This window comes from Artibeus jamaicensis, unplaced genomic scaffold (assembly GCF_021234435.1).
Source record: "Artibeus jamaicensis isolate MK-2021 breed Jamaican fruit bat unplaced genomic scaffold, CSHL_Jam_final contig_477, whole genome shotgun sequence".
Taxonomy (NCBI): Eukaryota; Metazoa; Chordata; class Mammalia; order Chiroptera; family Phyllostomidae; genus Artibeus; species Artibeus jamaicensis.
The window spans coordinates 7,408,737-7,430,637 of record NW_026521854.1 but is presented as its reverse complement, the minus strand read 5'-3'; the positions used below and the strand labels follow the sequence as shown (position 1 = coordinate 7,430,637).

Genomic DNA, 21,901 nt, shown 5'->3' with positions numbered 1-21,901 from the left:
TTGTACACTTTAAATGGTTAAAATGATAAGTTATATGTTATTTGCACTTTACCACAATATAAAAATAAGAAGTGGTACCCAAGACCATTACATAGTCATGACAAGGCTTGAACACTTGCTCCTCGCCATAACAGGAGGGGCAAGAGAAGCCAGATCCAAGAGTGAAAATCCTGTGTGATCCCATTTCTGTGAAGTTCAAAACCAGGTAAAATTTACCTATAGTGACAGAGGTCATGGTCGTGATCACCTCAAGGAAGGAGAGAATCAACTGCAGGGTCCAAGGAACTGCCAGGGCTTGGACTGTCCTAGTTCCCAATCTGAGAACTGTCCCCTCCTCAAGCCCCACTTGACTAAGCCCATGTTAAAAAGAGAAAAAAATACCAGGGGAAGAAAATGAGAGCATCCAGCAGCCCTGAGGACCCAGGGTTCCATTTCCTTCACAAGGCTGTCACCTGACCCTTGGTGACTTTGAAACAGGCCTGGAGTTAGGCATGGACAAAGGTAGAAAGGCAGTGACCTGCGTCTGGTTCCTGGGATTTCATAAATGGTCCCCAAATGCTTCTTTGTCTTTGGGAGATGCTCCCCACATCCCCCACACCAGATTCCCTGGTCTGGGCACACTCAGGGAGAGTGAAACCACAAGGCTCCAGGATACGAAGAATATCCAAGATCTATGGGGGCAGCCTTCCCTCCCAATCAGACTTTCTGTGGGAGACACATCTTGACACTTCAGGGTCCTTTAAGAACAATTTGAATGAATAACTCCCAGCCATGAGCAGAAGGAAGAGCAGAGATTTCAGTCAGAAGGTCCTGGGTTTGAGTCCTGACCCAATCAATAAATATACATGAAAGAATAAATGAATGAATAAATGAATGAATGAATGATGAGCCAATGGGCTTTTCATCCCCAATCCGCAAGCCTTTATCTTACACCTCTCAGATGCCCAGCCTTATCCCACAAAGGCCAGGGCCCCAGAGAGGCCTTGGACTGGTCCGGCCTCCAAAAAACTCCCATCCTGGTGAGGTCTCGGAGCCTGACACAGACACTCACACTCTCGCGATTACTCAGAACAATAATTTTAAAAATTATGAACAGCCAGGACACAGGGAAGGGAGCCAAGGAGGAGGGATTGGAATAGAGGAAGGATGCCAGGGCCAAAAAGAGAGAGGAAGTAGAGTGCCAGAACGTTAGATGGCATGTGGCCAGTGACCGTTACACACTGACCAGGGAGGAAGTTGGGCTGAGCAACTCAGATAATAAAGAACAAAGGCCACCTGTCTGCTTCCCAGACACTTTCATTTGTCTTGATTTCTTTTGTATACCTCTAGAGTTGGGAAGCTCGCTCCCAAGGGAGACAGCATGGGCATAGACAGCTGTCAAAATGATGCAATGTGATTTTTCAAGTAGTGGCTGTCATAGGTAAAAGAGCTGAATGAGGTTGTTTGGGGATGGCAGGAGACCCATGTGAGCTGGGCAGTCAGTCCCTGCCACAGCCTGGATCTGGAATCAGACCCCACTGAATTCAAACGTCTACTCTACCACTTACCAGCCTAATGACTTCATTTCTCCAAGCCTCAGTTTTCCGTTCCCTCTGAAATGACCCTAATAACAGCATCTACCTCATACGTTTGTGCTCATATTCAATGAGCTAATGGAATAAAATGCCTGGCACACAGCCAGTGCAACAGGGTTTTGCCCTGCTCCAGGCCCAGAGTGCTCTGGAATGCGTCCCAAACACACTGTACTTTGTTAACTAAAACTTCACATGTACTCACTTCTTCATGTGCTCGTGCCCCACCATCCACACCTGGCAAACTCTGACACATCCCTCAAAGCCTCAACTACAAGATGCTTTTCTTTTCTCTATTCAAGCCCTGACTTAGAGAGCTGGTAGTTCCAACTGGGCCCACTGCGATGTGAGGGGAGCTCCCCGAGGGCAGAGATTCTGATTGGCATCTGCTAGGTATGCAGCCAAAGTTTGTTGAACGGTTAGATGAAAGGATGGATAGATGGGTAGATGGGTGGATGGGTGGATGGGTGGATGGGTGGATGGGTGGATGGGTGGATGGGTGGATGGGTGGATGGGTGGATGGATGATGTTTGTTTGGCAGGTGCAAAGCGAAGACCCAAAAGTCAGCACCAGCTTCCACGACTTCTAGGGGCCAGTAGGGGGCACAAAACCGGTGCGAGTGAGACTTCCGAGCCGGGTTGTCCTCGTTTCCGGGGAGGCCCCTTTAAGGGGCGGGGCCCGTGGGGCGGGCTCTCTGAGCCTCAGGGCGGTGCGAAGATGGCGGCAGCAGAGGCGGTGGAGGCTGCTGTGGTGGCCGGGCCCTGGGCGGCTGAGGCGCCGAGCTCGTTGCTGCTGGTGGTGGGCGGCGAGTGCAGCTGCCCGGGGCTGCTGAACTACGTACTGGAGGAGCTCGAACGAGGTGGGGCGGGAGTGGGGTGGAGCAGTCGGGCGGCCCGGGTGGGGGATGGGACGTGGGCCCTGGGTCGGGGGCACTGCTGGGGCTGGGGGAGGCTGATTCCGTGGAGCCGGGCCCGGGGAATCGGGGCGGGAGGTGGCGAAATTCAGCGGGCGGGGCCCGGGGCTGGGCGTCCGGTAGACTGGGCGGCGAGATCCAGGGGTCAGGGACTCAGATCCCCTCACTGTTAGTCGGACCGCTCGGGTCAAGACGGTGGGCGTTCGCCCTCGTCTGGGCTGCTCCGCTCTGGTCTGGGCTGCACCGCCCGGACCTGGGTGCAGACCGTTGAATGGGTTCTTCCCGGCTTTGGGACCGGTGCGATTGAGCAATGCGGGTGACAACTCCGCTTCCCGCCTGCAGGGCCTGCCAAGGGGAGGGCGACGTCGCCTGGAATCTCCGGGTGTTTAGCAGCCTGGATGTTTTGGAGGGAGGAGCAGAGATGGGGAGGCTGAGCCTGGAGCCCCGGGGCCCACTTTCCGTGGTTCCACGAGGAGCTGCTAATTGGGGTGTGGGCGGGTGCGGCCTATCCATGGGATCTGGCATCAGGAGAGGTGAGTCATAGGTGCACCTGTAAGGTTCAGTTAATCTGCAGCCACTTGGCACACCATACCTGGCATGCATCCCACACCGTGGCTGGAGGGAATTCATCTCTCCTATCGGCAGGACCTGGGGTCCACCCCCTGTAAAGTGGGGCGACAGCACACTCAGTTCAGAAGGATGGAAAATGTTGCCTGCAGAGCACTGGGTGGGGAAGACTTGGCCCTGCTGTCACAGGGCTAACTGTGTGTGGGGGTGGGGAGGATTGGGGGTGGACCCTAGGTGAGTGAGGAGACGACCAGTTTTAAGCTTGCATGGTGTCTGGATGGCGCAGCAGGATGCAAAAAGCAAAGGGGGCCTGCAGACTGTGGGAATAGCTAGAGCCAAGTTCCAGAGGTAGGAATGTATCTGGTAGTGTGCAGGAGTGGTGAGACCTGCGGTGGGACTGGGGCAGGTGTTAGAGGGGGAGAAAATGACAGAGATGATCAAGATGAGGGAGCAGGTTGAGGGGAGGGAGCTGAATTTCCCACCTCAATTCAATCCCCCTTCCCCCATTAGGCCTCAGGTCCTGGGACATTGACCCTGGCGTCTGCAGCCTGGATGAGCAGCTCAAGGTGTTTGTGTCCCGGCACTCAGCCACCTTCTCCAACATCGTAAAAGGTGAGACTGGAGACCCTATGTGCCCCAGTTGCTCCCCTTTTGTGTCCATTGGATGAGTGCTCTCTGAATGCCTAAACAGCAGTAATCCACCTGAGCTCTGCTGAGTGTGGAGCAGGGGCAGACCCTGACCCAGACGTATCTCCCTTGGTCATCCATAGCCTACAAGGCAGGTACTCATGTTTTTGTCCTTATTTGACAGATGAGGCAGCTGATGTGTGGGGGGCAGGGGGACCTGTGATGAGGGGGCTTTTAGGAGAAGAAGTATCTGGGAGTGCTATGTTAGGTGGAGGAAAGGGCCGAGACAAGGGACAGGACATGTGGAAAGTGAGGGGCTGCTGGGTGAGCAGATGGAGTGTGGGCTTCATGTGGCAGAGAATATGTCTGGTTTGTAGCAGTGACCCCTGCACAGGGTTGGGTACACAACAGGTACTCAGTAGATGGGGAGCTGAGAAAGGTGCAAGATCCGGGAGGGATTTGAGATGCCTGCGGCAGCCCTGCATAGTCTGTGGCTCCTGGGCAATTCTGTAGTAACAGAGCAGCAGCAGCTGGGCGGGGCCTGGGTGTCCCTGCAGCTTCCCCACCGCAGCCAGCCCTGCAGCCCCCCTCCCCTCAGCCAGCCCTTGAGTCACCTCCAGGCTGCTGTGGGAGGGGAAGGAAGTGACCAGTCTCCTCATTGTCCCAGCAGCTCTGGGTGATTTCCTGACCCTTCATGGATGAGGGTACTGGATATCCTGTTGGCTCTGTGTGACCTCAGTGGCCACTTCCCCTCTCTGTGCCTTGGTTTCCCCACCTGAATGGAGCAATATCCAGGTGTGTGATAAGAAGCACACACATTAGCCCTGGAGGGTGCTTGTCTCTCTGGCCTCCAGGCCTGATGTTCCATATTGGAACCATAACTGGGCTCCATGGAACAAACTAGGGTTGGGATCCCAGAACCAACCCCACTCCCATCTCTTGGCTCATGAGGTCTCCCAGCCCTGGGCATCCTCCTGCTGCCCCTCATTCCAGCCCCTTCTGCCACTTCCCTGTCTCCCCACAGTCCTGCCTCAGGGCCCATGTTGTTCCCTCATTGGCTCTCCTTGAACTGAGGCTCCTTGCCTATAAAATGAGGGTGACGTGGCATCCCCCACAGGGCTGACAGCTGTGAATTGGGCCTCATAAGCAGTGATGGGCTTGTCACTGCTGTTTCCAGTGGGAGGCCTGATGAGGTAGGCTTCCTGTTCTTGCCTCACTCTGACCTGTGGCACTACCACCTAGGATAGGCCAGCTCTGCCTTGTTGGGATTCCTGGGAAATAGATCCTGGAGGGGCTTGTGGCTACCTGGGGTCACATAGGAAGGCAGGGTTTGACCCTGGACAGCCTGACCCTACGCACATGGCCTAGCTCCCAACTCACAGGATCCAATTCTCCAACAGGCCAACGCAGCCTGCACCACCGAGGAGACACCCTGGAGACCCTGGTGCTTCTGAACCCATCAGAGAAGTCCCTATGTGATGAGGTAGGGACCAGGCAGCTCCTGGAGGGAGTGGGCTGCGAAGACCAGTGCCATTCCCCATCCTGATCTCCCGTGTCCCTGACTTTGTGCTGCCTGAAGTCCTCCTCTCTGCTCCCAGCAGCAGTGCCCTCTTTCCCAGGAAGCCTTCCCCATCCCCCAAAATGCCCGAGTTTGGGAGGACAGAGTGGGATAGGAAAAGTCTGGAGGCGGGAGGTAGGAAAGTGAGATCTGACTGATGGTTTCAATTTGTGTGTTCCCTCTGGCTGAGCCCTACTAGTTGTCTCAATTGAGTTGTGTGTATGTGTTTTTTAAGATTTTTTTTTTAGAGAAGGGACAGGAAGGAGAAAGAGGGAGACAAAGATCAATGCGTGGTTGCCTCAGGCATGCCCCCTACTAGGGACCTGGCCTGCAACCCAGGCATGTACCCTGACTGGGAATCGAACCAGTGACCCTTCGGTGCAGACCTGCATTCAGTCTACTGAGCTACCCCAGCCAGGGCTGAACTGACTTTTTAATACTTCTAGTTTGCGGATGTCTGTGTCCTTCTCCTAATTATCTATGAGAAAGATGAACAAGATAGAGCCCCAGGACACCCCTGTAGACACTCTTGTGCAGGTTGATTCCTCTCATCAAACATGCTCCCTCAAGGGGCTCAGGAGGAGACAGTCAGCCCCATGGCATTGGGGCTGGGCCATGGGGAGAGGTGGGCTAAGGAAGCCCCGAAAGGGTATAGAGGACTTTTAGGAGAAGAGGACACCGGAGCCAGAGGTTTTAGGATGAGAAGGAGTTTCAGGTGGGAGTTGGGCAGCAGGAGGCTGACAGGCTACAATTTCTGGCTTCCGGTCAAGCCCTGGCCTGGCTGTGGGGTGGAGACCAGAGTAGGGTGGTTATGTATAGATTTAGGGTTGGGGACCACCCCAAAGTGTGATGCTGGTTATGTCACCATGCAGAATAGGTCCTTTAATGTTCTGCCCCTTCCTTAGCTCCGGAACCTTCTCCTGGACCCTGCCCCTTACAAGCTTCTGGTGCTGGCTGGGCCCTGCCTGGAGGAGACAGGGGAGCTGCTGCTGCAGACTGGGGGCTTCTCGCCTCGCCATTTCCTCCAGGTCCTGGGGGACAAAGAGGTAAGCTGCCTCCTCCCCACCCAGCCTCCTGCGGCTCTGAATCCTGGCTCGGTCCCCCGATGACCTGCTGTCTGGAGCCCTGTCTTCTCCTCTGTGGAAGGAGGGTGCTGACATGTATCCCTGCTGTTGTCAGGGCAGTTTTATCACCCACTATAGTGTGTGGTTCATGGGTGGTCCTGTGGATTAACAGACATCCCGGAGGCTTCAAGTGGCACCCCAGCTTCACTTCTAGAGTCCTTGGTCTGGGTGGAGTGGACAAACCAACCAGTGGCCGTGGGTTTATGTTGTATTGAGCGATGTAACCATGATGAGAGAAGAGCCAGTGGAGAGGGCAGGGAAGGCTTCCCTGGAGGGAATAGCAAGTGCAAAGGCCCTGGGGCAAGGAGAGTGAGAGAAGGCAGAAAGTTAGGAGGGGGGCAAAGGGTGAGGCAGGACTTGGGGAGGGCTGGGTTTTTGTCCTGAGAATGATCAGTAACCCTCACAGCCCCAGGCAGCAGGACAGGGGTATACTTGTCCAGTTTTCCCAAGGTTCTGGGTGTTGCCTGGCTCCAGGAGGCCCCTTAACCATTTTCTACCTCTGCAGATCCGGGATCTCCTGGATGCTGCACCCCCGTCTGCAAACCCGCCCAAGCTCACCATCACTTGCCCAACCCTCGGAGACTGGGCCCAGCTGGCACCCGAAGTGCCTGGCCTCCAGGGTGGGCTCCGGCTGCAGCTGAACCCAGCAGTGCAGCGGCCAGCCTCTGAGGGTCTACGTGAGTTCCTGGAGTATGTGGCTGAGTCCCTGGAACTGCCATCCCCCTTCGAACTGCTTGAGCCACCAGCATCCGTGGGCTTCCTCAGGCTTGCCAGGCCTTGCTGTTACATCTTCCCCGGTGGCCTCGGGGATGCCGCCTTCTTTGCCGTCAATGGCTTCACCATGCTGGTCAACGGCGGCTCAAACCCCAAGTCGAGCTTCTGGAAGCTGGTGCGGCACCTGGACCGGGTAGATGCGGTTCTGGTGACACATGCAGGCGCCGACAGCCTTCCGGGCCTCAATAGCCTGCTGCGGCGCAAGCTGGCCGAGCGTGAGGAGGCAGCAGTCGATGGGGGCTCTGGGGATGACAGGCTACGCAGGCTCGTCTCACCAGGCCTGGGCGTTGTGTTCCTCAATGCTCGCGGGGCCACTTCTCGTCTGGTGCGCGGCGAGGATGAGGCAGAGCTGGCCTGTAGCCTTCTGGCTCGGCTGGGTATAGAGCCCCTGCCCCTGAGCCGCGGGTCCATGCCAGCTGAGCCCACTGTGCTCTTCCAGAAAATGGGTGTTGGCCGGCTGGACATGTATGTGCTGCATCCGCCCTCAGCTGGTGCGGAACGCACACTGGCATCTGTGTGTGCCCTGCTTGTGTGGCATCCCACAGGCCCCACCGAGAAAGTGGTGCGTGTGTTGTTCCCTGGCTGCACACCACCTGCCCGCCTCCTGGATAGCTTGGGCCGCCTCCAGCACTTGGGTTTCTTGCGGGAGCCCGTGATAACCCCCCAAGACCTGGCAGGGCCTCGGCGCACCGAGAGCAAGGAAAGCGTGGGCTCCCGGGACAGCTTGAGGAGAGAGGGCCGGACTACGTTGCCTGCCAGGCCTGCCCAGGAGCGCCCTGGGGTGGCCCGGAAGGAGCCACCACGGGCTGAGGCCCCTCGCAGGGCTGAGAAAGAAGCTAGGCAACCCCGTGAGGTGAAGAAGGACCCCAAGCCAAGCGCTCCTCGGACCCAACCCAGGGAGTTGAACCGGGCGTCCACTACTCTGGTCAGCAGCAAGAAGACCGGTGCCCAGGCGGCCTCCAAGCCCCGAAGAGCACCCAACAGTCACCGCCCAGGTGTTCCATTGGCAGCTAATGGGCCCCACAGCGCCCCCAGCTTCCGGTGTGGAGAGGCGAGCCCCCCCACAGAACCTTGCAGCTCTCCTGTCCCCCAGCTGGTGGCCACACCCAGCCAAGGGAGCAGCCTGGAACTGGGGCTGAGCCCCACAGGGGAGGACAGTAGCAGCCTAAAGACTCAGGAGCAGCTGGTGGCCAGTGGCACCTCCCCGCCGCACACCCCCTCACCAGCTGGAGCCCAGCAGGGCCCAGCCGAGGGCGGTAGGCAGCTGTCACTGAGCCCTTTGCGGGGCGGGGAGGTGGGCCCAGATGCCTCCCCGACAGTGACCACACCTTCCCTGCCTGCTGAGGTAGGTTCCCCGCACTCGACAGAGGTGGATGAGTCCCTGTCCGTCTCTTTTGAGCAGGTGCTGCCACCACCCCCTGTCCCCATGAGTGAGGCCGGGCTGAGCCTCCCACTTCGAGGCCCCCGGGTGCGGCGCTCGGCCTCCCCACATGATGTGGACCTGTGCCTAGTGTCGCCCTGTGAGTTTGAGCACCGCAAGGCCATGCCCATGGCGCCGGCCCCCACGTCCCCTGGCAGCTCCAATGACAGCAGTGCCCGGTCCCAGGAGCGGGCAGGCGCTCCAGGTGCCGAGGAGACGCCTCCCACATCCGTCAGTGAGTCCCTGCCCACGCTGTCTGACTCAGACCCTCTGCCTGCTGCCCCTGGCACTGCGGACTCAGATGAGGACATGGAAGGCTTTGGGGTCCCTCGCCACAACCCATTGCCAGACCCCCTCAAGGTTCCCCCACCGCTGCCCACTCCACCCAGCATCTGCATGGTGGACCCTGAGCTGTTGCCCCCTGAACAGGCCCGGCGGACAGAGGGCCTTGGCCGTACCCGGAAGTCCCTGACCCGCCCCAACCTCAGCACTGTCGCCCCCAAAGCCACTCCAGTGACCACTGCCAAGACCAAGGGGCAGGCTAGTGGGAACAGGGCCAGTCGGCCACTCAGCGCCCGGAGCGAGCCCAGTGACAAGGGAGGTCGGGCACCCTTGTCCAAGAAGCCCTCAGTCCCCAAGACGACCACTCGGGGCCTATCTGGTAAGTACCTGGGGGCTAGAAACCTACGATGGGTTACCAGCTCAGGCCCTGTCCTTAGTGCTGTGTGGCCTTAGTTATGCCTGCCACTGTCTCTGGGCCTCTGTTTCCTTAATATGGAAACTCTGGCCTCACTGTTTAAGCACTTGGCAGTTCCCAGTTGCTCCAGTAGTGCTGTCAATGAAAGCATATGGTGTCATCATGAACCTGCTAGTAGCCACAGTGCCACAATATGTGAAAAGAAGCAAGTGAAATCAATAGTATGTTTTACGTAACCGTTGGTGTAGAGGTTCTTAAGACCAGGCCCAGATTGGTGGTTGGCTAGGAGGATCCAGCTGTACTGGCTGCAACATATGGGAGGGCACAGCAGGATCTGCAAAGAGGAGACTCGGGGGAGGGACCTCCAGCTGCTCCCTGTGCCCAGTCCTGGGCATCCCGGGGGAGCCGGGCACAAGCTTCTGAAGTCCTCTCGCTTTGGAGCCACACTCCGTGCTTTATTCCTGAGCAGCAAACTGTGATGACATGGGAGAAGTGACCCGTTAGAGACTCGGCTGCAGGGTTTCTGTCGGGCTGGTCACATCAGCACCTCAGCCTGGCTTGTGCCATAGTTCCAGACTCCTTGGAAAGGGGAAAGCCCGTGTTCGGTCTGAGCCTCGTTGGTATACGAACGGTGCGGGATTAGGGAGCCACCCTTAGGTTTTACAGAATGTTGGGGGCCCTTCTGAAGTCTTCCCAGGTGCCTCCTCAGGCCAGCCCGGCGAGCAGGCCTTCTTAAGGATAGCAGTCTCTAGCCTGCTATGCCAGCCTTTTTCAGTTTTTATTAATTGTGGTGAGATATACCGAAAGTGACATTTACCACCTTAGTGTTTTTAAGAAGTGTCCAAATCATTGGCAATAAGTACATTCGCGTTGTGCAGCCGCCACCACCATCTTAAGATCTCCATTTGAGTAACTGAAACTGTCCCCATTAAATACTGACTCCAATTTCTCCCTCCACCCCCAGCTCCCCACACCCACCATTCTTTCTGTCTCTGAGTCTGACTCCCCTGGAAGTGGAATCACATTATCTATCCTTTTGGTGACTGGCTTATTTCACTCAGCATAATGTCCTCATAGTTCATCCATGCCGTCTGTAGCAGGTGTCAGAATTTCCTTCCTTTTTAAGGCTGAATAATATTCCGTGGTACAGCCGGACCGACCACATTTCTGTTTCTTCATCCTTTCATGGCCACTCGGTCGCTTTCACCTTCTGGCTGCTGTAAATAATGCTGCTCTGAACATGGATGTGCAAACATCTCTGCAAGACCTTGCTTTAAATTCCTTGAGATTAATACAAAAGTGAAATTGCATTAACATTTTTTTTTCAATTTGGGGTATACATGGCTCCCAGTTTTCCTGTGAATTATAGGAACAATGGGTCAGAACAGAAGGTGACCCCACAATCTGCACAGGTAACCTCCACTGCTAGACAGTTTTCTAGTGTAGCTGAACTAATTACTGACAGGACAAAGGGACCAGACCTCCTGGTGGTCTTATGATGGATGATTGCTTACAACGGACACCAGCACCTGATTTGGTATTATCTCAGTTGCTCTGCCATTCTGGCCATTTACTGACAGGAATCTTTATGGCTCTGTTGTATAAGCTTATAGGACACAACTGATCAGTAATTATGAGGCTTTGGTGCTGCACTACTGGCTCAGCTAGTCAGGTTCTAAACATGGAAATTCAGAAGAAATCGGGCACACAAAGATGGAGTCAGCTTTGTTTATATCCATGTCTGTACAGAGACAGTTTGGGAAGCTGCCATAGATACCAAATAGAGGATATTTAGACTCGATGAAATTAACAGAACAGTTTATGGTCTATGTACAGTTAATATTTTATCACTTCAACTAAGTCATAGAAGCCTTACAACCATATAGATCCTTTTACCCTCCCCTTTTATATTACAGTTATGTGAATTATGTCCACATATATTGAAAACCTGACCAGATTCTGTTACAATTTTGCTCTCAATAGTTACACATATTTAAAAGAATTAGGAGGATACACTTACCACCCTGGCTGGTGTGGCTCAGTGGATTGAGCATGGGCCTGCAAACCAAATGATTGCTGGTTCAGTTCCCACTCAGGACACATGCCTGGGTTGTGGGCCAGGTCACCAGGAGGGTCGCATGGCAGACAACCACACATTGATCTTTCCTTCTCTTCCCCTTTCTAGAAATAAATAAATAAATAGAATCTTTAAAAAGAGAAAAGAGGATACATCTAACATTTATGTTTCTCCTTCATTCCCTAAGTTTCTGTTCCCCCTGCTAATATTTCCTTTCAGCCTAAAAAAACTTTCTTGAGCCCTGGCCAGGTGGCTCAGTTAATTGGAGCATCGTCTCATACGTGAAAAGTTTGCAGGTTTGATACCAGGTCAGGGGACATACCTAGGTTGTGGGTTCGATCTCCGATGGGGGCATGTGTGGGAGGCAACCAGTCAATGTTTCTCTCTCTCTCTCTCTCTCATCCTGCCTCCCTCTCTAAAAATCAATAAACATACATTCCAGTGAGGATTTAAAAAAACTTTCTTGAGCATTTCTTGTAGAGCAGGTGTGCTGACAACTCTTCCTTTTCCTTCATCTGAGAATTGTCTTTGCCTTCATCTTTTGTCAATATATATTTTCTCTGGATATATGAGTCCTTATTTTCTTTTGGCACTTCGCTCTGTTTTGATAGTAACCATTCTAATGGGTGTGAAGTGGTATCTTGTGGTTTTGATTTGTATTTCCCTGATGATTAGTGATGTTAAACGTTTTTTCATCTGCCTCTTGGCCATTTTTATATCTTTAGAGAAACGTCTACTAAGTCCTTTGCCCATTTTTGAATGGGGTTGTTTGTGTTTTTCTTGTTGAGTTGTGAGCATTTGCTTTGCATTCTGGATATGAATCCCTTATCAAATATATGATTTACAATATTTTCTCCCACTCTGTGTGTTGCCTTTTTACTCTGTTGATAGTGACCTTTGATGCACAAAAGTTTTTACTTTTTTTAACATTAAGTCCAGTTTGTCTTTTTGTTGTTGTTGCCTTTGCTTTTGGTGTCATATGCAGGAAATCATGGCCAAAACCAGTGTCATGAGACTTTTGCCTTATATTTACTTCAAAGGGTTTTACAGTTTTAGCTCTTAAATTATCTCTTTGATCAATTGAGTTATTTTTTAATTAAAAAATATTTTATTTATTTTTAGAGAGAAGGGAAGGGAAAGAGAAAGAGAGGGAGAAAACCATCAATGTGCAGTTGCCTCAAGCGCAGCACCCCCTAATGGGGACCCAGCCCAAAACCCAGGCATGTGCCCTGACTGGGAATCGAACCAGTGACCCCTTGGTTCACATGCTGGCACTCAGGCTCAATAACTTCCATTATTATTACACCAATATCACTGATTTTTCTGCTGTTTAAATTTTGAACAGCTAAGCCACACCAGCCAGGGCTCAATTTTGAGTTAATTTTTAAATATGGTGTTAAACAAGGGTTCAAGTTCATGTTTTTTGCAGGTTTCCCAGTACCATTTGTTGAAAAGCCTATTCTTTCCCCTATAGAATAGTCTTGGCACTTTTTATCAAAAATCATTTAACCATATATGTGAGGGTTTATTCGCGGACTTTTCATTCTATTCCATTGATGTTTTTTTATCTTACTAATTTGAGCCGTCTCTCTTTTTTTCTTAATCCAGCTAAGGATTTGTCAATTTTGCTAGTCTTTTTAAAAACTGACTTTTAAAAAATATATATTTTATTGATTATGCCATTACAATTGTTCTATTTCCCCCCTTCATTCCCCTCTACCCTGCACACCCCTTCCCCACCATTTCCCCCCTTTAGTTTATGACCACGTGTCTCAAGTTCTTTAGATTCTATATTTCCCTACTATTCTTGCCCTCCCTCCCTGTCTATTTTCTACCTACCATCTATGCTACTTATTTTCTGTACTTTCTCCCCCCTTCTCCTTCTCCCACTCCCCTGTTGCTAACCCTACATGTGATCTTCATTTCTATGGTTCTGCTCCTGATCTAGCTGTCCTCTTAGTTTGCTTTTGTTTTAGGTGTGGTTCTTAATAACTGTGAGTTTGCTGTCCTTTCACTGTTCATCTTTTTTATCTTCTTTTTCTTAGATAAGTCCTTTTAACATTTCATATAATAAGGGCTTGGTGATGATGGACTCCTTGAACTTGATCTTATCTGAGAAGCACTTTGTCTGTCCTTCCATTCTAAATGAAAGCTTTGCTGGATAGAGCAATCTTGGATGTAGGTCTTTGGATTTCATGACTTGGAATACCTCTTTCCAGCCCCTTCTTGCTTGTAAGGTCTTTTTTGAAAAGAAATCAGCTGACACTTTCATGGGAACTCCTTTGTAGGTAACTGTCTCCTTTTCTCTTGCTACTTCTAGGATTCTCTCCTTCATTTTAATCTTGGCTAATGTAATTATGATGTGCCTTGGTGTGTTCTTCCTTGGGTCCAACTTCTTTGGGACTCTGAGCTTCCTGGACTTCCTGGAAGTCTGTTTCCTTTGCCAGAATAGGGAAGTTCTCCTTTATTATTTGTTCAAATAACCTTTCCACTTGTTGCTTTTCCTTTTCTCTTTCTGGTACCCCTATAATTTGGATGTTGGAACATTTCAAGATATCCTGGAGGTTCCTAAGCCTCTCCTTACTTTTGGAATTCTTTTTTTTTTTTTTTAATTTTTTATTTTATTTATCTTTAGAAAGTAAGGGAAGGCGAGAGGGAGAGAAATATCAATGTATGGTTGCCTCTTGTGTGTCCCCTGCTGGGAACTGGCCTGCAACCCAGGCATGTGCCCTGACTGGGAATTGAACCGCAATACTCTGGTTCGCAGGCCCACGCTCAATCCACTGACCTACACCAGCCAGGGCACTTTTGGAATTCTTGTTTCTTCATTCTTTTCTGGTTGGATGTTTCTTACTTCTGGTCTGTTTCGTTGATTTGAGTCCCAGTTTCCTTCTTATCACTATTGGTTCCCTGTACATTTTCCTTTATTTCACTTAGTGTAGCCTTCATTTTTTCATGTAATTTACAACCAAATTCAGTCAATTCTGTGAGCATCCTGATCACCAGTGTTTTAAGCTGTGCATCTGATAGGTTGGCTATCTCTTTGTTGCTTAGTTGTATTTTTCCTGGAGCTTTGATCTGTGCTTTCATTCGGGTCATTTTTTTTTTTTTTTGTCTTGATGTGCCTGTTACATAGTGAGGGGCAGAGCCTTAGGTGTTCACCAGGGCAGAGCAACCCACATCCCTGTGTTGTGACGCTGTATGTGGGGAAGGGGCCTAAGAGGGAACAATGACACTTGCTCTGTTGTCTGCCAGATTTTAGTTACATCCCCTGCTTCCCACAAGCAAACTGGGCCCTTCTAGTTCTCGTTCCCAGGTCGATGGGCTTGTGTACATTCTGGGACCCTGTAAGTATCTCCAGTGAATTCTCCTGTGAGTCTGGGAGTCTCTCCCAGGACCTCAACCCCCACAGGTGTTTTCAATCAGTGGTGGTTTATTTCCCCTCACTGGGACCCCATGTTGTGTAGTCTGCCTCGCTCCCCAGTTGTTTCTCCCATCTGTGTGTGAATGTGGGACTGTCCAGTCTGCAGTCTGCCTCCTGCCAAGTCCACCCACTGCTGCCTGGCCCAAGTCCTCTCTGCCCAGCTAGCTGCCCGTCTCCACCCCTCCTACTGGTCTGGATGAACGCTTCTTCTTCAACTCCTTGGTTGTCAGACTTTTTCATACAGTTTGCTTTTCTGTCAGTTCTGGTTGTTTTTTGTTATTTAAATTGTTGTCCTTGTTTTGGTTGTGCAAGGAGGCACAGTGTGTCTACCTGTATGCCTCCATCTTGGCCGGAAGTCCATGATTCTTTTTTTTAACTGAACATTTGAATGTAAAAATGTGGTAACCCTAGAATCCAAATGTCCCCTTCTCCAGGGTTTCCTGTATTTTCTTAAGTGTAAAACTTTTATATTTAAAGATGAGCCAGGTAGACTGAGTTTAGATGATCCTTATTTTGTTGGCAGTGTCCAAAGCATAATAGTTAGGGGCCAGTTGGACATAAGCCTTCTTCTCCCCATCAGGCCTGATCAGGCTGTTGACCTTGGCTGTGTCAATGTCATAGAGCTTCTTCACAGCTCTGTGTTTGATCTGGTGCTGGTTGGCCTTGACATCCCCAATGAACACAAGTGTATTGTTGTCTTCTGTCTTCACGGCTGACTCAGGAGTCAGAGGGAACGTGATGATGGCAATAGTGGGCAAGCTCGTTACTCCTGGGGGTGCTCTCCCCAGGATATTGGGGCTGCCTTTGCAGTCTCCAGTGTCTTTGGCCACCAGAAGGTGGGTGACATGCAGATCTCTTTTTGTATGTGGCTGTGGATGCCTTTCAGCACTGCTTTCTTTGCCTTCAAAGACTTGGCTTTGGCTTTGGCTTTGGCTTTGGCTTTGGGAGGAGCAGGGGCTTCCTTCTTCTCTTTGGGCACCATCTTGAAAAGCTCCTGTGGCTTTTTGTGTGTTTGATTACATGGGCTGTCTCTGTGATGGGGTTCAGCCTGAGGTGTAAATGCAAGGTGTTCTTCAGTCTTATGTCAGCCTCTTCCTTTCTCTGGGCTTGGGCAGTGACTTTCTAAGTCCTCCTGCATATACATAGTTGCCTTTGAATGTCCTAGTCTCTAAATACCTGGCTTCCAGGAAAAGGACGGGGCTGGGGAAGAAGAAGAGATGTGCAGTTCTTTACATCCCATGAAGTGGCTCCCACATTAGGGGGAGGGGCTGCAATACAATTGTCCTGTAGGTGGGGAGAGGGATTCCTGGTTTTCCCACTGTCCTGTCCTCCCAGAATTCTCCCACTATGTTAAAGCACTTTCCCGAATGATAGAACTCCTTCCTGCTACATAAGGGTGATGCTTCACATGTAATCGACAACAGATATTACTTCATAATTCCGCTTCTCTTTTCCAGTCTAAGTCTGGGGAGCCTGGCATGTGTTTGACACTCCCAGCTCACTTGGCCTCCATGCACCACTTTGTAGTACGTGGTATCCACTGCGTTGGTTAGCACAGGGCAGGAATTGCTTAGAGAAGGCCGGTGAGGAGTGAATGACAGTGACAACAGTGATAACTGTAGCTCATGTTTAGTAAGCACTTGCTTTTGGATTGGGCCCTATATCTGGTACCTGGGGTAGTCCTGCCCTCCAGGAACCGACGGAGTCTCTGGCTTCTCTCTCCACGTGGCCCGACCTCGGCTCCTAGACACCCTGGTCTCTCGATTCTTTTTGAGCCTCAGTGCCCACCTGAGCTATCACCTCTTGTCTTTCTTGGACACATTTCAGGGGAGGCATCTGATGGGCCCCTGTGACCTTTGGCAGGTTAGGGGTTCCTGCCAGAGTGGCAGGGAGAGGGTGCCCCTCCCAGGGCCCATGGGAAAGTCTGGAACCCAGAAACTGGGGGTCATCTGAGGCTGTGTCTGCCAGGGCATTTGGCCTCTTTGGAAAGGCCACGGTCTTGGCCCCTCAGAGTTCTGCCCCTTTGTCCTATATCAGCAAACAGTGTCTTAAAGGGCCAGAGGGTTAACTTTTCAGCCTTGCAGGCCAGACCATCTCTGTCCCAAACTAAGCATCTCAGTAAGTAACTGAACAGGTGTTCCAGTAAAGCCATCTTTACAAAAGCAGGCGGTTGCCAGCCCCTCCTCTACCCCCATTTTCCAGCCTACGGCCCCCCTCATCTTGTCTTTGCTCCTCTGACCCTACCATTCCCGTCTCCCTTGTGCTTTCCACAGCCACAGTAGCTCTCTCTTCCTAAGGTTCCATGCAGTGTCCTCACTGCCCAAGTCTCTAATTTCGAGTGACAGATGCCACTTGCCCCAGCTAGGGGTTTCGTTCATTCACAAATGCCCCCCACAACCCTTTGGGCCCACGCCCTGAACTGGGCAATGTTTATGACTATAAGACATCGAACATCTGGCAGGCTTCTTATGCCCAAGACCTCAATCAAGTGATTATGAATTCATTTGCCCCAAACTGACCGCCTTGCTCCCCTTGAGCAGGCTCTGGGTCCAGGGCTGTGGTCCAGGCTCCAAGTGTAGCAGCTCCAGCTCCATGCAGGCCTCCCTGTCCTGGGTTTCCTTGCAACTTGATCCCTCTCATACCAGCTCTGGCTCTCCATCACCCTTGTGGGCAGTGATTTTTGTCTGTGTTGGTCACCACCATGTCCCCAGGATGTGGTGCCCAGGAGGGTTTGATAAATGTCCCCCGCCTAGTTAAACAGGTGGATGCTATAGTAGCAGCAGAGCCTTTCAGGCATCAGCTGTTTTCAGGGTTCAAGTGCCAAAACCTCTTCTAGGAAGCCCTCTATAGTTGCCCCCTCCTTCCAACCCCAAGGATGTCTGTGTCTGGGGACTGGCCAGGGAGGTTCCAGGCACTGAGGGGGCAGCTAGGGGTATTTATAGGGTTCATTGAGTAACTGTGCATGCCACGGAGGGCTTGTCAACCAACCACAAAACAGATCAGGCCTCCTGCTCAGAAGGGAGTCATTCAGGTGAAAATAGAGCTGAGTCTCAGACCCTTCCAGTCCTGGATCTCACAATCCCATCCCTCTTGCCCACAGGGTCAGCTAGCAGCCGGTCAGGCGGGTTGGAGGCCTCACCTGGCTCCCCTGTCTACCTTGACTTGGCCTACCTGCCCAGTGGGGGCAGCATCTGCCTGGTAAATGAGGAGTTCTTCCGGCGGGTGCGCGCGCTCTGCTATGTCATTAGCGGCCAGGACCAGCACAAGGAAGAGGGCATGCGGGCCGTCCTGGATGCTCTGCTGGCTGGCAAGCAGCAGTGGGACCGTGACCTCAAGGTGAGTGACCACCCCAGGCTTTAGACAGTCTTGGCACAGGGCAGGGACAGTGCCTCCAGGGTCTTCTTCCTGTTGAACCCACACAGAGGTGGGAATGGGGCTCAGAGACTCAACTGTGTCCTCAAGACCACAAGAAAAGGAGGGCAAGTGCAGGAGGAGCCCTCCACAGCTCTCAGAATGCTGTCCGTGTCACACTCATTTCCTCATTCATCTGCAGCAGCCTGGGTGGGGACTCAGGTAGACTGGTTTGATCATCTCTCCTGACCCCCAGTTCTTAACCACCCCACATTGTCAGGAATTGGCCAGGAGGAACAGGTGAGGTGTGTAGCTCCTACACAGTTGAGAAAGAGTCCTGGCTGGGCTCATTGCCAGAAGAAGCCTTGAAACAGAGCCTGGAGGGGTGAGGCAAGTTTGCGTAGAGGGAAGAGCTAGGTGCCTGGCTGTCCACTCAGCATGTGAGTGTGCAACCCGTAGCCTTGCACACACCACACCTTGCACAGCAGCCCAGGGAGAGAGTCCAGGTGCAGGGCACACCTGGGCAGAGGCCTGGAGGTGGGAGTGAACCTGGTGTGTCCAAGGACCTGGAGGGAGGCCTGGGTGAGCCAAGAGTAGGAGGCATGGAGAGGGGCTCCCAGCTGTGGCCTGGTCTCCTGGGCTGTGAGAAGGTCCTTGGGTACTGTGGGGAACAGAAGGGACTTCAGGGACCAGCTGGCGCTTGGCTGCAGACATCCAGGAGAGAGATGACAGAGGCAGAGCACACGTGATCCAAGAAGGAGGGCCTCTGCTGCCAGGGGGCTGGGCCAGGAGGACAGGACACACCCCTTCACTGCCCATCCATTTTTCCTGCCTGCAGGTGACCCTGATCCCCACCTTCGACTCAATGGCCATGCACGAGTGGTATGAGGAGACGCATGCTCGGCACCAGGCACTGGGCATCACAGTGCTGGGCAGCAACAGCACCGTGTCCATGCAGGACGAGGCCTTCCCCGCTTGCAAGGTGGAATTCTAGCCCTGCCCCATCCCCACCCCACCCAGCCGTTCAGCCCAAATCCGCCACTGTCTTGAGAATCACTGCATCAGAAATAAACTAAGTTCCCCACTCCACCGTGGCCTCGGTTTCCTCTGCCAACAGGAGACTTGTCAGCACAAGGGACAATTGCCATCATGTGGGCTCTCAGGTCATGCATTGGAGAGGGCGTGCCTCTCCGGTAGTGACTGCTGGCAGTGGCGTTTGCTGCTGACCACAGCCCTACCCCCACCCTGACCACTGTGAGTGGCCCATTCTCCAGACAAGGAAGGCAGCCTCTGGACTCTTCCACACAGACCGGTCAGTGGTTACGGTGAGATTTGAACCCTAGTCTCTGCTCCAAAGCCATAAAAGGAAAGCTGCCCTCTGTTCCTGGAGGAAGTGAATGCTCGTGCCAGAAGTCACAGCTGCAGAAACGTCTTAAAGAAGAACCTGAAACCCACAGTTGCAATCAGCAGTTTCTTAATGGGCCCCTGCCCTTATCACTGTATGTATGAAAGCTCCTAGATACAACTTTATATAAGACGCCATCCATAATGGGTCGAATGGTGACTACAGAAAACCCATGTTTGAATCCTGGCCCATGATACCTGGGAATGTGACTGAATGTAGAAAAACGGTATTTGCAGGTATAATTAAGTGAGATCATCCTAGACAGAGTGGTTCTAAGTCCAGTGATAGGCAACATTGTAAGGGACAGAGGGGGACCCAGACCCAAAGGAGGAAGCTGTGTGCAGATGGAGGCAGAGATCAGAGCGATGCAGCCATAAGCCGAGGGGTGCCAGGGCGCCCGAGGCTGGAGAAGGAAGGGAAGCCGCCTTCCCTAGAACCTTACGCAGGAACCAACTGTGCTCACACCTGTGTTTTTAAGCTCCCAGTTTGTGATACTTTATGACAGCAGCCCCAGGACACTCACACCATCAGATGTCCTTGTTGGTTGGCACACTGCTCTTCTCCCTGGAAACAGCGGCCTGGATCACTGCACTGCGTAGGTTTGTGGCACAGGTTCCCTCTGCCTGTCTCAGCCATGTCTCGGTGTGTTCATTCTCCTTGAACGATACCAGGAGTTGGGCAGCGTGAACAGCAGACAATTCTCACTCTCTGAGGGCTGGAAGTCTGAGATCAGGGTGCTGGCATAATGGGGCTCTGGTGAGGGCCGCTTGCTGGCTTGTGGACAGTTGCCTTCCTGCTGTGTCCTCACGTGGCAGGCAAGAGAGCAGGTTGTCCCGAGTCCCTTATTTATAAAGGCACTAATCCCACCCTAAGGGGCTCCACCCTCATGGCCTCATGGAACGCTGGCGACCTCCCAAAGGCCCCACCTTCTAACACCATTTCATTGGGAGTTTGGGCTTCCATATAGGAATTTACGAGGCGGAGGGGGGCAGGGAGCCCAGACGCACCAGACCAGTGGCAGGTGCAGAGATCTCTACTTTGATTACGTCTTTAATAAGCCCCAAATACGTGGTGGATCTTTCCCTGCCTTTTTCATTTCTGATGTTGCTGTGTTTCTCGTCGCCCTCCCTCAGCACCCCAACTTGACAGAACTTCCACCACCTGGAGCATTAGGTAGGGAGACAGGAAGGGGACACTTGGTGGTGAGTCAGCACCAGCTCCTAAAGGCTTGTAATAGGAAGCATTTAATCGACCAAAGCAAGTCACATGACTGGCTAATCAGGAGCTGAGAGGCATAAAATTCCTCCCTTGTACCTGGAAGGAGGAGAATCAGAAATTGTGGTGAAAATTAACTAATGACCACTGACAAGACCCCTGTAAAGAGAGTTTTGCTCTGCCCTGAGGTTGGCAAACTTTTTCTGTAAAAAAAAACCCCCAGGAAATACGTTTTTTGGTGGTGTGGGCCGTACAGTCTCTGTCCAGACGATACAGCTCCGCTGTTGTAACAATACATGGAAATGGCTGTGTTCCAATAAATATTTACATGGAGAGGCTGAGGGTTGTGGTCTAGGACATGACTGACCCTTTCCCATCTATGTACTAGAACAGCGCCCCGTTTGGAGTCTTCCTCCCCACCCTATCCCCCAACCCCTGTTCCCTTCTTTCTCCTCTCTCTCTGTGTCTTTCCCTCCCTCTCCACAATCTCTTCTGCCAGCTGTCTGGCCCGACCTCTGCAGGAGCAGACACTAAAAATATCCTTGCAGCACTGAAGGTCGACGGCGGGGTGGGGGAGGGGGACCCGGGCCTGCTCAGGAGCCAGATGTGTACCCTTGGCCCAGACACCCACTCTGCACCGCCTGTGAACCACTGCCCCTCCCCGATACCCTGCAACCACCTGCTCTCTGGAGTTTCTTGGTGTTGCCTCAACTTTCAGATCCCGCTTCCAGGCCTTCGCACTACTGGCATCCTCTGCTCGGAATGCCACCATCAGCCAGTCATTCGGCAGTGCTACCCTCCCGGGGCAGACAGCATTGAGAAGGGGAGCCAGACACAGGAGGCTGCAGTCCACAGGGCCGGCATCCCCATGCCACCCAGCGTAAGGGTGGAGAGGAGCAAGCCTCGTCTGGGGAAACGGGAGCGTGCTTGGGGAGGGGCCCAAGAGACAGGAACTGAGAGGAGACTGGTGACACCGAAGCCCCTGGAACAAGGGGCAGCTGTTGCAGATCTTATAGCTGCCTACATGCCCCACTGAGCAGTTGCCAAGTTCCCCTTCTTGGAGCTGAGGGTGGGGCCAATCTGGGGAGCAGTGAGTGAGGAGGCCAGATTTGGGGCACAGATTTGGGAGGCACTGGGGAGGGGAAAGTATGCGGCTGGGGGGCCCAGGTCCGCAGTGT

The 21,901-nt window shown here is 52.5% G+C and overlaps 1 protein-coding gene and 1 pseudogene across 1 annotated transcript; one reads left to right on the top strand and one right to left on the bottom strand.

Moving 5' to 3' along the window:
- Positions 1–2,279: 2,279 nt before the first annotated feature.
- Positions 2,280–21,722, top strand: MAP1S (microtubule associated protein 1S). The gene is made up of 7 exons (XM_037141995.2): positions 2,280–2,430; positions 3,562–3,663; positions 5,079–5,161; positions 6,142–6,282; positions 6,866–9,215; positions 17,853–18,088; positions 18,942–21,722. The coding sequence occupies exons 1-7, from the start codon at positions 2,289–2,291 to the stop codon at positions 19,095–19,097; spliced, it is 3,210 nt and encodes a 1,069-aa protein (XP_036997890.2). The 5' UTR covers positions 2,280–2,288; the 3' UTR covers positions 19,098–21,722.
- Positions 15,228–15,799, bottom strand: LOC128627859 (60S ribosomal protein L23a-like; annotated as a pseudogene).
- Positions 21,723–21,901: the final 179 nt, after the last annotated feature.

Excerpts from the sequence above, each read along its gene's own strand:
- MAP1S (XM_037141995.2), top strand. The coding sequence starts at position 2,289 with ATGGCGGCAGCAGAGGCGGTGGAGGCTGCTGTGGTGGCCGGGCCCTGG. Across the intron at positions 2,431-3,561 it reads ACTGGAGGAGCTCGAACGAG|GCCTCAGGTCCTGGGACATT; the intron begins GTGGGGCGGGAG and ends TTCCCCCATTAG. Across the intron at positions 3,664-5,078 it reads CTTCTCCAACATCGTAAAAG|GCCAACGCAGCCTGCACCAC; the intron begins GTGAGACTGGAG and ends ATTCTCCAACAG.